Here is a 13,464-nt window from a genome sequence, read left to right as displayed (position 1 = left end):
GAGAAGCAAATGAAGATTCATATGTAATAGATTAAACTGGTGGTTTGAAGGGGCCACTGATTTGGCCCCATAGCATATACTTGCTCCCATGTTAAAAAAAACAGACTTCTCTCTGTCTGATGCAGAGCCTACCTACTTTGGTCCCCTAGAGCACCTCAACTCCAGCTGGCCAGAAGGGAAATCAACCATCATTGAAAATGCCCTGGGTTATATTCTGATAACATCTGGTTTTTAGTCAGGGAGAGGGAAAGGAAAGATCAGAGGACAGGAGGGAAAGGGAAAACAACACATTTCCACAGTACTAAAGCAATTAGATAAGAATGTGCTGTAAACCAATTGCCTCTTCCTGTTATACTTTCCTTGTGTGTGTGTGTGTGTGTGTGAGAGAGAGAGAGAGAGAGAGAGAGAGAGAGAGAGAGAGAGAGAGAGAGAGAGAGAGAGAGAGGGAGGGAGGGAGGGAGGGAGGGAGGGAGGGAGGGAGGGAGGGAGAGAGAGAGAGAGATGATTGGGGGGTAGCGATGGCAGACTGGAATGGGAACGGGGCAGGCTTGAAGAAACAAACCTAGGGTAAGGTTATTTGAAATTCCCTTCGCAACCCTGGGGGTTAATGACATTATCTATGAGATAGCCTTTCCCCTCCCATCAGACCACCAGTTTGGCTGCTCTAATTTTTCAAAAAGATGTTGTATTATGGGGACAGTTTTAATGCCAATGAGTATGTAAAATTAAAAAAAAAAATACCCAGAAGAACAGACTCTCTTTGTCTCCCTTGGTCTGCTTGCTTTATTATTATTCAGAAAGCAAAATAGGCATTTTCAGTTTAATAGTTAATCTATTATCAGTGTTCTGCAATTTGGTGGTTTTTAATAAAAGCTCCATCAGTAATGGAACCATGGATAACTAACAGCTTTTATCCTCAATGCCTAACATTTTAACGCTAAAAATGTCACACGTACATTTTGATTTCTTTTGCTCAGGGATATTTTTTAAATTATTTAGTGTTTAGACAGGTTGGTTTGTTCCTTTTCCAGTGGTAGATCCATAGAAAGGTGGCACAGTACTAAGAAATAACTATACAATAAAACAAGAGGCTTCTGGCCAAAGTGACATTAAAACTTTTTTTTTTAAGTTTGGAACTCATAAAATGTTACACTTTCACAAAGTCCTCCCCCCTTCCTTTCTCTCATAAAAGCCTTTCATTGTTGGTGTAACATTATACACATAGGAAATGTATCCTCATGTATACTGGGTATTTTTTTCAGTTTGTTTTTTCTTCCAACATTTGATCAATGGATGGTGAGCTGTTTGGGCCCACAGAGATCTCCAGACCACCAGCTCATGTATTTGAAAGGCATCTGTTTATTTTAAAAATGCAAATGTGGCCTACCTCAAAGACTGACAGGCAAGAAATGAACAATCTAAGCAAGTCAGGGGTTTCCAATCAGGAGTTGTGTTTCCCCCTTTCTGTCACTGTAGGATCCCTTGCTGTCAGAACCACTTAAATGATATCCAGGAATCTGAATGAAGTGGCCCTCAATTAAAATGAGCAGGATAATCCCTCAAGAATTATTCAGGCAAATAATTTTTTTTTCCACACAGTTTAAAGTAATGATAAGGTCATTTACAAAAGGAATCGGAGCCTTTGAAATGTGGACTTGTAGACAGAGGCCTGCCTGGAGGAGGGCCACAGATAACAGGGAACATAGACTTCTTAGCACCAACCTCCCAGTCCTTGGAACTGATTCTGATGAGGAGAAGGCCCAGTAAGGTTAATACCCCTACTTTGATCTCTGTCAAGGCACACCAGCAAGAATTAATTTACATTTCAGATGAAAAAGGTTGACAGCATGAAAAGGCATCTTGTTTCTGGTATGTGAATGTGCTGTAATAGGTCGGGAATTCTGAAAGGAAGTCCTGAGGAAGCTAAAGGGATAAGCCTTACTGCTGCTTTTATTGGGAAGGAGATGAAAGGAAAACAAATTTCAATATGCGCTGTTCTGTAGAAACATGTAAGCCAAATGCTTCCTAAATTTCAAGTACTGCTCCTTAAAAAACATACAGCATATCTTAGTGATACCATGGAAAAAAGAAATATTTGGGGGAGGGGGGCAGAATTGGAAATACAACAAATAAATCCCACGGCATCTAAATTTCAAATTCAGTGGTTTGTTTTAAAAATAATAAATTAAAGAAAGAACTCAGAAAACATATCTTTGTGCTATAATAACACCCCTTAGTCTCTTGCCAGAGGCTTTTAAAAGCAAGGGACCAGTTTTGGCTGGAGACCTGAGCTACCCTGAGATGTAATGGCGCAAAATAACGATCAGGGATTCACAGTTAGTAGGTGACACTTTGCAAAGCCAACAAAACAAAAATCAGTTAGACCTTTAAGAGAAATACTAAAATATGTATAATCTGAAAATAAGCCCCTGGCTTAAAGTCCTGTTTCTGATGTGTCTGACCTGTATGACCTTGGATAAGTCACTTGACTGCCTCATCTGGATGGGCTTTGAGATACCTTCTAGCTTTAGTGCTATGATCCTAAAATCCTGTGAGGAGGAGGAGGAAGTTTGCAAATTGAATGCTCCTTAGAATTTCAGACATCCCTCTCCTAAATACTGCTGAACTTTGCTACTGCTAAAAGCTATTCATCTTTATGACTAGAAAGTATTTTTACACATTTTAACTAACATGTATAACTTAACACCCTGTGGTAAATATGCAAACATAATTTCTCTCCATTACATACATGAGGAGACTGAAGCTCAGAGAAATTAAGTGTTTTGCCTAAGGTCATACATCTAATAAGTCCAAGGAAGAGCCAGCACCAAAATGGTGTGCTAATTCTTAATTCTGGTATTTCAGAAGGCAAATCCCATTTGCCTCTGCATTGCTTTTTTAGTAAGGTCTACTGGCCATGCAGGGAATTGTTCATTCTTCATTCTTGAAGAGGACCAATGATATCAGATGGTGAAGTTTTGATTTACGAATGGATTGGATTTAAGTGAGGCAGAGCTGTGGAAAGTCATCAATCTCACTCTCTCCTCCAGAGTCATCAGAGTCCAGTGGCAAGACATAATCAGGTATCAAGGGTTATAGTCTGTCACTATTTCTGAATACCAAAATTCCTTAAAAGACTTAGAATGATAAACTGTTAGAAGTAGAAGGCACCTCAGAGGTCATCCAGTCTAACTCATAACTAAACAGAATCTTCCCTACCCACCACCATGACATTCCTAATAATTGGTCAATCAGACTTTGTTTGTCTATCTCCATTGATGTGGAACTCATAACCTATATAGATGACTCATTCCCCTTTGTCATATTACCAGCTATTAGGCGAGCTCTCCTTACCCAGAGTTGAAATCTGCTTTTCTATAACTTCCCTCTGGGCTTATGCTCTCCCTTCTGAGGGCAAGTGAAATGGGACCAGATCAAAAGGTTCTCACTGGAATCCCGACTGTCATTTATTACCTGTATACCTTGGGCAACTCACCCAATTTCTCTGGACTTCAGTTTCTAAGCTTCCTTCTTGCATTAAAATCCTTCTATGTGATGGCCCTTTTGACAATGGAAGACAGATATCATAGGATTCTCTTCTCTCTTCTCTTTTCTTTTCTTCTCTTCTCTTGCCTAAACCTTCCCAATTCCTTCAATCTTACCTTGCTGTGACATAGTTCTAAGTATCTTTGCCATCCTGGTCACACTCCTCTAGATATCAATCAGTTAATCAATAAATATTTATTAAGTGCTTACCATGTGACTGATACTGTCCTAAGGGATCAGGGATAAAAACAAAACAGTCCCTACTTTCAAGGATATTTTATCAGGAGAAATGCACGCTCTAATTTGCCATGGTCTTTCTTAAAATATAATTTCCACAAATGAACATAATACTATATGTATGGTGGTAAAGTGCAGAAGGAATCCTTCCTTCTGGATATGATGCTTTTGTTAGTGCAAAATGTAGTCTCATTAGATTTCTTGGCTACCATTTCCTAATATTGACTCCTAGTAAACTTTCAGTTCACTACAATCTTTTTTTTTACATGAACTGTTGCCTAGCCAAAACATCTTGCATTTGTACAGTTGGGGTTTTTTTTGCTCAAATAATATACTTTGCATTTATTCCCACTAAATTTCATCTTATTGTTTTCAACTCATCCTGTTAGCTTGTCCAGATGGTTGGCCATGAGTTCTACTGGTGATGACAGGAGGGCTCTGCCCAACCCCTAAGATTTTTCCTCCCACATGCATGGCTAACCCACAGGATATATAACATAGATTCACTCAGGTGATGCTCCTTGATAGAAGAGGATTGGAGGACTAAAGACATTTAAGCTTTCTTATTTTATTTTCACAAAATGTGCACTCCTATGACATCTACTCCAGAGAGCTATGAACTATAGAGTAAAATGTGATATAACAGTAAACTACTTGCTATGGACCTTCGTACAACAGTACGGACATAACTGGATAAACCTGCAAAGTTAAAACATACAACCGAGTTTTCAGAATTTAGTAGAATTTGGCTTATGATTTCTATATACTGACAAGTGAGCTTTGTAGTGGATTTTCAACATCTAAGCTTTAAGTTTATATTTTAAAACACATGTTGGGCTCTTGGCCAACCAGAAATCAGTACAGTATCTCTTTCTAACAAGGAGACAGTCTGTGTATGTGTGTGTCAGGAGATTGGGGGCTGTATAAACTCCAACCTCCCTTTCTTATTCTGGAAGTAGAATTTACATTCTTCTGCCTAATCCTTTGAAGTGGTAAAGCCCAGAGTTCTTTGGGGTAGGAAGTGGAGAAGAGAAGAAGAGGAAGAATAGGGGAAGAGGATCTGTTTAAAAAATTAAATTTACTTTTAAATTATCCCCCCCCCCCCACCTCCAAATATTTTGGTTGTGAATGAAGATATCAAGAAGTCAAATAGAAGCTATGGTCCTATGGTGAGAGACTTCCTGGGTCAAAGGTAGAGCTTCCCTGGGATCTTGAACTTTACCCTGCTTGGATTCTAGGTAGAGATATCATATTTATGGTTGCTTTTCAACTTTGCTTCAGGTTGGTAGTAGCTAAAACAATATCCCTTACTGCTGCGTTCACTGGACTGGTCACTTATGTTCCATTCAGTTTCTAATTTCAAGCTCTCCAGGAGACTCCAGTAGCACTCTAGGGAATATTTCTTCAAGATCCTCAATTAAGCATAGTCAGGTTTAGATAAAGAGAAGTGCTTACAGTCTTGGTCCAGGGAAAGAGACCAATCTGGCAGGAACAACCTTAACAGCAGCAGTAGGCATTGATGTTTTGTAGAAGATCAAAATGACAAGGGAGCCAGGGAAGGAATAGATGAACCCAGCAGCCAGGATTGGCTCTTCCCAGGCAGCCCCAGCCAAGCTGTGCCACCAAAGGCATGTCATACTTAACCCTCCGAGAGCCCAGAGGAGCTAGTACACAGTAGTGAAATGAGCCAGAGAGCTTTAACTATGAGAGCTGGGCTTTCAGGGATTCATTTTGTTAAGAGAAATCCCCTAATCATTCTGCCTTTGTGATAGACAGAAGGAGCTGCTGGGGGAGAGAGTGGGGTGGGGGGGCATGCAGCGGCAATGCATTAGATGGTCTCCATGGACCCATTCCAGCTCTAAATCCTGTGACCCTCTGGCCAAAGCACCAATATTGAGTTTTGCCTGAAATTTCAACATAGGGACTAGAACCATGCAAATGATGTTTTAATTACCTGCTTGAATGTGAACAGCAGCCTCACTTCTTCTGTTGCTTATTTTCTTAAACTTCCTGCGAGCATCATATCCTCTCCAGGCTAAAAATACAAAAACCATGTGCTGGGAATGACATTAATTTAAGAAAGTTCTATACTGTTGAGATTGGCTGATTTTTTAAAATCTTCTACCTCGCTCCACTCTCTTTTCCTCTTATACTTTTCCTCTCCCCCTTCTTTATATCGACGCCCTTCCCTTTTACATTGTCAATTGTTCCAATGAGTCCCTTGCTCCTAGAATTCTACCTTGTGATTAAAAAATATGGAATGTTTTATAATACTATATGCCATCCTCATGGAGAGGCCATGCTAACCTCTGTAACCTTCCATTTTCAGGGGATATGCTAAAAACTGAGCACTCCCCATTGTCTTTTGTTCACATAGAATAAACACTAGTTCATGAGCAACTGTAGTACCCTAGTTCTGATGTTGTCATTTCCAGGATAGGATTCCTTCCTGAAGCTTCTCCTTCCAAGAAACTGGGTTGAGGAAGTAAACAACTCTAGTCACTTGGAGAGTTCTAAGCATTTATCTCATCACTTGGGGATAAGATTAGAGGTACCAAGATCTCTTATCGTACAATCTATCACACAAGGCATCTTTAAAGCTTGGGATTGGTGGAGGTTTGGTATTGGGATACTGGGGTAACTCTCTTTTGTCCCTTTGAATTTGGGAAAAGAGGGACAAAAAGGAAAGCTAAGGGAAAGAGAAACATATGGAAGAAAATAATGGGAGAGAAGGAAGTTGGAGAAAAAAGGGAAAGAGAAAGAATGAAGAGAGACCAGGGAAAAAATGGAAAAGGGAGGGATTTGAGAAGGATAGTTTGCATTTTCCAGACATCAGGGAGTAGAATTAAAACTGCCTAAAATGAAAGTGGGGAACAGCTTCCTCTCAGCTTAAGCACTCGTCTGTATAACTGTCACAATTACTGGCTCTAGGTTGCTGAACAATGGAATCCTGGGTATTATGAATAAGGTGCATGGGGGCATAAAATGAATAGAAATACATGTCCAAGGTCCAGCACTTTCCCCAAGGAATGAGGAAAATTATCCATGATAATAATAACAAAACTTATTCACTCAAATGCTGTCTGTATCATTAATGAAAAATACTCCATTCCATTCAATAAAAATGTTTTAATTAATTTGTCAGACACCATGCTAGAGGCTGGGGATATCTCCATGCAAAAAAACACCCACATTACCCATCATTGCTCTTTTCAAACTTAGACCAGCCCAGCCTGTGGCATCTCAGACAGCCACTCTCTCTCTCTCTCTCCCCCCCTCCCCCACAGGAGGCTTTCATTCTACATTCAAAAGGAGATGAGTGGCAGTGGACTGAAAGATCTGCACAACTAATATATTTCTTCCATGGTTTATACTGTCCATAAAGGTAAAAACATTGAAGCCAGGATGTTACCCCAGTTATACAGTGGATAATCTGGTGATAAAATGTGTCTGTTTTAGTTAGGGAGAAAAAAATGACACTGAGGGTTATTACTCTAGTTGCACAGACACTGTTAGACCAAGCCAGGGATGGGGAACCTTCAACCTTGAGGCCATGTATGGCCCTCTAGGACCTCAAATGTAGCCCTATGGGCCACATGTGGCCTCAAGCTTGCAGGTTCCCCACCCCTGAGTCAAGCTTTGGGTGATTAGCAGACAACTTCACAACTTGAAATGCCAACCCAGTAAAGGAGAGAGCAAATAAGCACATTTACCTGACTGGATGGTGACAGCGCATTTTTCTCTGTTCTCTTTAACTCGCTTATATCTCCTAGCTCCAAGCCACCCCTTGACATAAGCCTGTATGACCACCACCCTGCCTATAACTTCTCGAAGTAGCAAATTTAACTGCTCTATGTGGTAATACTTGAGAAAAACCTGAAACAAACAACAATTTCAGTATTAGTTAAGTCAACAAGTATTTATTAAGAAGTTTTATGAAAAAAAATGTTTTAATTACAAAAATTTCTTTTTAAAAAGGAATTACGTGCCAAGCCCTCTGCTAAGCACCATATTATATCCACATAGGCATGAAAAGAAAACATGACACTCTACCACACAAGACTCTAAATAGAAATATGAGTAGCTTCATCACTAGGAAGCCTTTGCTGCCCTGTAATCAGGACAATCAGAAATCAAACAAATAATCATCTGTGGGAGAAAAAAGCCAAAGCATCCTGTCATTAGTTTAACCTTCGAAACATAGGTGTTGCCACATTGGGTAATAGTAACTCCCTTCTTTTCATTATTCTCATTACACAGGTGACTTATTTAGAGTATTCTAATACACTCCATTTGGAAAGGGCAGCTTATCCTTGAATATGTGCAATAACAGGAAGCAAGTATAATATGGGCAAGAGAAAACAAAAGATAACCCCTGAGCCTCAGTTCAGCCAATGACTGATTTTCTCTCCCGTTACAGCTTTTACTTGAGCTATGACCAGCTTTGAGACTTTTTCTCATCTCTCTGACCCTGCACACCCTCTGCTGGAAGTGCTACCAAACAGAAGCAGCTTAGAGGCCAGCAGAAAAAAAGAAGGGAGAAGGAAGGGACCTGTGTCATTCACAAATGAGATCTTCAGAACCCTGAATAACAAGAGTATGTCAATGCGTATGTTCAAACTGGATCCTTGGGACAGTTTGTGGTCAGCAATTTAAAGATGGCATTCCATAGAAAAGAGATAGTAACACCAAATGAAATAATTACTGAAGGATGAAATACATTGGGGGAACTTAGTTAAGGCATGTATAATACCTATTATTGAATAATATAGCTACATGTCCTTTCCTTCCACATTCATATTTTTAAAAAATAGTTTGATCACTGTCATTGACATTAATGGCATGTCTAATAAAGGTAAGACATAGGCAGGAGCATAAGAAAAACTGGAAAAGACATTTAAAAAATATCCAATTGCTTTATAACTCCATGTTCAATTCAGTTAAATTTCTACATTTAATAATTATTAGGTACTGATTACATTCAAGGCACTGGAGATATAAAGACACAAAAGAAAGAAAACAGTCCTTGCCCTTGAGGATGTGCAACAGACAGGAAGCATCACCCTCTCACATTTGAGATCCTGCCATACTTGACCAAAAGTACCAAAAGTCATCTCTGAATTAAGATGCTGCTTACTAAGCCACAGGCAGGGCTCACAGTCATTCAGGTCATTTGTTTAACAGAACCTTCAGAGAAGATGGCAAACACTTATGACAGAATGGTGATTGATATCCTGAAAAGCAAAGAAAAAAATTACCTTCGTTTTCCCCAATATCCAGTGGTCTAGTTTGGACTTTTCCAAGATAGCAATGCAACTTTCTTTGTTAGCAAGTGGTGACGGATGTGCTCTGAATGCCAAGTAATAGTACCTATGAGGCAAAGAGAGAGCAATTAGATACATGTTTCTGGGTCTTTGAATGCAGTGAAATAGGACTGTGATGGACACATAACACTCTATGGTCTGTTTATTATTAGCGGAGCTTCTGCATACCATAATAATGTGTCACATATTACTTTGAAGATGATAATGTTTCAGTGGGTAAGAAGAAATATATGGTTTATACTTCCCAGGTCCTTGAGATTTTGCTATAATGTTTCATTTAGCTTTTAGTTGAATGAGAGGCAGTACAGCACGTCAGAGAGAGTATTTGCTTCAGTCAGAATGAACTGGGATCTAGTCCAGGCGGCACCAAATGGCTCCTGGTGCCCCTGAGCCAGTCACTTAACTTCTTACTAGCCCAGGCAACTTCATGGCTATGAATTTCACAACAGTTGCTCCTTTGCTTTACTATAGGGATTTCTCATCTGGAGTTCTGATTCCCATGAAATCACAGATCTGGATCCTTTTCCCCCAAGTTAACTAAATTTGTTATTCTGCTGGCTATGATTTTATGCTGATTTGGATTTCATATTGAATATGCAGTACAAAAATAGTGGATAACAGCTTCTTTTGAATGCAAAGCTAAATAATTTCTGTCTCATAGAATTCCAATCTGGATGCTAGGCAACTTATATGTTAAAAGTAAACACTGAAAATGATGGTGGTAAGTCCCACTACTGGGGAGGCTGAAGCTGTCTGATGGTTACTCTTTGGAGTGCTGAGGTAAATGGGCTATGCCAATTAGGTATTCACACTAAGCTGAGCATTAATAGAATAAGCCTCTTGGGAGTGTGGGCTACCTGGTTGCCTAAAGAAGTATCAATTGTCTCAAGTCGGAAATGGAGCAGGTCAAAGCTCCAGGGCTAAACTTCTAGTCTAGGTGGCTAGAGGGAGAGAAAGAAGGAAGGAAGGAAGGAAGGAAGGAAGGAAGGAAGGAAGGAAGGAAGGAAGGAAGGAAGGAAGGAAGGAAGGAAGGAAGGAAGGAAGGAAGGAAGGAAGGAAATGGTACTGCATTTCTTCTGTGGGGGTTGGGGAACTGAACCTATGATTTTCCTGATGTTGGAACTCCCTAAAAGAAAATTCCCTCCACATCTATCAGTGAAGATAGGAACTAGTCCTCCAAGTTATAATTTTATAATGCTACAGTATTACTATTTTCAAAATAATCTTTAATTTTACTGTGCCTATTTTCAATGATCTTTGCAATAATTTGTAGGCAATGCAGAATTTATGAAGACTATCATAATACAACAAACACTATCTGCAAAACAGTACCTATATTTAAGGAATAATACTTTGTGTAAATATATTTATTTTCATGATACCAGCATTTCAGTTCTCTTGTTTTTATGGACTTGTTTTAGTGAACTTCTGAACCTTCAGGTCAGTTTTTATTTTTAATTCAAAGAATAATTCAAGGAAATTTTCCATTTTTATTTAAAAACAAAACAAAACGTCTTCAACATATTATCACTGTAAGAAACCTAGCTATCATTTTTTTCTTTTCAAGGATGCTTTCCTCCTTTCCTCTTTGCTGCCATGTATAATAAATTTAACCCCTTGGAAGCTTAAAAATGAGCTGAATTTCCTTGCCAAGAGGATTTTTCTGTCCTCTCTCTCTCTCTCTCCCTCTCTCTCTCTCTCTCTCTCTTTCTCTCTCTCTCTCTCTCTCACACACACACACACACACACACATACACACACACATCTTTTACCTTTGGGTTACACTTAAATAGAGAGCTGCTTCCACTTAAATAAAAAATGTAAAAACCCATTCACTTACCCTTCCCACTCTCATATCATTGTCCTGAGAGATAATTGATTGGTACCCAAGACTTAACCTTTTAGCTCAGATCTAAGAGACATATTTTTTAGAAGTTTAAGTTTACTGCCAGACTCCTTGGACATATTTGCGTTCAGAGACTCTTGGGAACCTTTCCAATCTCTAAGATATCCCCACTTCCACCTTTGCGAGGAAATGGCAAGACATTCTGGTGCAGAGACTCTAGTGGGTAGGCTTGAGCAAAGCCACAGGGCATCTGGGCCAATGCCCAGTGGCCTACTGAGACAGATGGCTTCTGGAACCTAGGGGGGTGGAGGAGGAGCAGTAGAAGCCAGCTGTCGGCCTCTGCCCCTCCTCAGCAGGAAGGACATCAGCAGATTCCCTTGCCCTGCCTCCTCTCTAGCTCCCTACTGTTATAGCTCAGTACGGTTTCCCTGTCACAGCCTGGTGGGATCTGATTTTGGGGATGGTGGAAAGGTAAGTATCTCTAGTGGAAAAGGGTGTGTGAAAGAGTATATGGGGAGGGAGGTGATGTCTGTGACAGACAACCCAAGCACAGAATGCCTGAGGCATGCAAAATCAGTAGTTAAATTGAGACTGTAATCTAGAATATGACACTCCATCTCCATTTCTGTGCATTTGCACTGGCCACTCTAGACTCCTGGAATGTACTCCATCTTTTTTGTTGTTGGCATTCAGTTGTGTTTGACTATTTGTGACCCTATTTGGGGTTTCCTTGACAAAGATTCTACAGTGATTTGCCATTTCCTTCTCTAGCTCATTTTACAGATGAAAAAAACTGAGGCAAACAGGTTCAAATGACTGGCATAGCAGTACTTATAGAGTTAAGTGACTTGCTCAGGGCCACACAGCTAATAAGTGCCTGAGGTTACATTATCAGAAAGACAAGTCTTCCTGACTCCAGGCCCAGCACTTATCCACTGTACCACCTGGCTGCTCTGTACCCTCCTTACCTTGGCTCTTCAATCTCTTCCTTCAAGGCACAGTTTCAAGCATTGCATTCTGAAGGACGTCTTTCCCGATGCTAAGTGCTAATGTCCTCCCTACCAAATGACTTCAGATTTAACTATTTTGTAAATAACTTTAATATTTAGAATGCACATATTTTTTATATGTACTTGTCTCTTCCATTAGGTTGTAAATTCCTTGTGAATAGGCATTTTTGCATTCTTTGTGCTTTTATTACCAGCCCTCAGTCCAGTGCCTGGCACGTAGTAAGTGCTTAATAAACATTTATTGATTGACTACTTGGTACCCAGTGGGTACCCAATCCCACTAGACTTTGACATTACATGGGCTTATACATCAATCATTCAAGCCTTGCACATGTAGATTCTCAATAATTGTTGCTGGTGATGATGAAATATTTCCTGATCACCTACTTTGCACACTATGGGGGATATACCAGATGCAGAAGAAAAAGTCCCTGGTGTCAGATAAGAAAAGGAGTTGTTTGCTTGTTTGTTTTTTAAAGCAGAGCCAACACCCTCCTATACAAAGATAGGTTGAACTAAATAGTCTCTAAGGTCCCTTTCTGACTTCGGGAGACTATATCAGACTGTCCTGACTGGTTTGTGGTAGAGGTTAGCAGTTTTCAAACTTCCAAGTGAGAAGGATGAGCACATAGACTAATGTGTCTTGGGAAATGAATTATGGATTTCACCACTTGAGTCCATATTTTTCATTTAGAGATGCTAATCAAGTTCATGCTTGGAAGCCTTCAGCTCCAGAAGAATCAGGTTACAATAACTGAGAAGAGAGGTCTTCAAACCACCCAGGAAATAGAAAATTTCTAAAGCAATTGATATTCGAAATGTTCTTCATCATTTCCCTTCTTCTGTACAGTGTTAGTAGATGTTACAGCAAAGGTGAACGAGATATGTAGGACATCCTAGGGCTCCAGGGCCGTGTCTTCCTGAAAGGACCCAAACCAAATAGTTAAAAAAAAACAACTTGTTTTGTATCCCAGTCTAAGTGCTTTACTGAGCCTCATAGTCCAGAGCTGACCAAAAGAATGAGCACTTGCAATGTCTTTTCTGGATCTCTTCTCATAGACTGACTTGGCAAAGGAGTTGGTGCAGGCAATCAATAAGTCAATAAGGTTTTCTATGAGAAAAATCAGTCATCGGAGCCTGGACAATTCAGGGAAGTATAAAGACTCATTTCTATATTGCATCCACTCTTTTACATAGGGATCATTCTCAAATTAGTTTGGAATTTGGAGTAAAAGCTGCAGGTGTCTGAGTAATCTATTTTTCTTGTTGCTACCTTGTCTAAACATGTACATCATTGTCCTTATAATGAAATCAGTGTATATCTCTGTCCAAAAATCTCATTTGATTTCTGTTAAAAATTACTGTTCAAAATGTTTGATTTTAAGTCTCAGGAAAATGTATCTAAATCTTTGGAGGACTACACTTTGAGATGGAGCATTGACAGGAAAAGGGACAGAAGAGAAGCATCCGATTATGTTTCAAACAAACTATACCCAACTTT

The 13,464-nt window shown here is 39.7% G+C and overlaps 1 protein-coding gene and 1 non-coding gene across 2 annotated transcripts in view; both read right to left on the bottom strand.

Moving 5' to 3' along the window:
* MYO3B (myosin IIIB) overlaps nucleotides 1-13,464 on the bottom strand; it is a 630,862-nt gene that overhangs the window by 237,797 nt on the left and 379,601 nt on the right. Inside the window, exons 26-28 of the mRNA XM_072615711.1 lie at nucleotides 9,042-9,153; nucleotides 7,497-7,659; nucleotides 5,738-5,818 (exon numbers count right to left, since the gene is read on the bottom strand). Coding sequence (XP_072471812.1) covers nucleotides 5,738-5,818; nucleotides 7,497-7,659; nucleotides 9,042-9,153 — 356 coding nt within the window. The remainder of the gene's footprint in view (nucleotides 1-5,737; nucleotides 5,819-7,496; nucleotides 7,660-9,041; nucleotides 9,154-13,464) is intronic.
* Nucleotides 6,033-6,135, bottom strand: LOC140509350 (U6 spliceosomal RNA). The gene has a single exon (XR_011968678.1). It is a non-coding gene; the product is annotated as a U6 spliceosomal RNA (small nuclear RNA).

This window comes from Notamacropus eugenii, chromosome 5, assembly GCF_028372415.1.
Source record: "Notamacropus eugenii isolate mMacEug1 chromosome 5, mMacEug1.pri_v2, whole genome shotgun sequence".
NCBI classification, from domain to species: domain Eukaryota; kingdom Metazoa; phylum Chordata; class Mammalia; order Diprotodontia; family Macropodidae; genus Notamacropus; species Notamacropus eugenii.
This window is presented reverse-complemented; position numbering and strand designations above follow the sequence as displayed.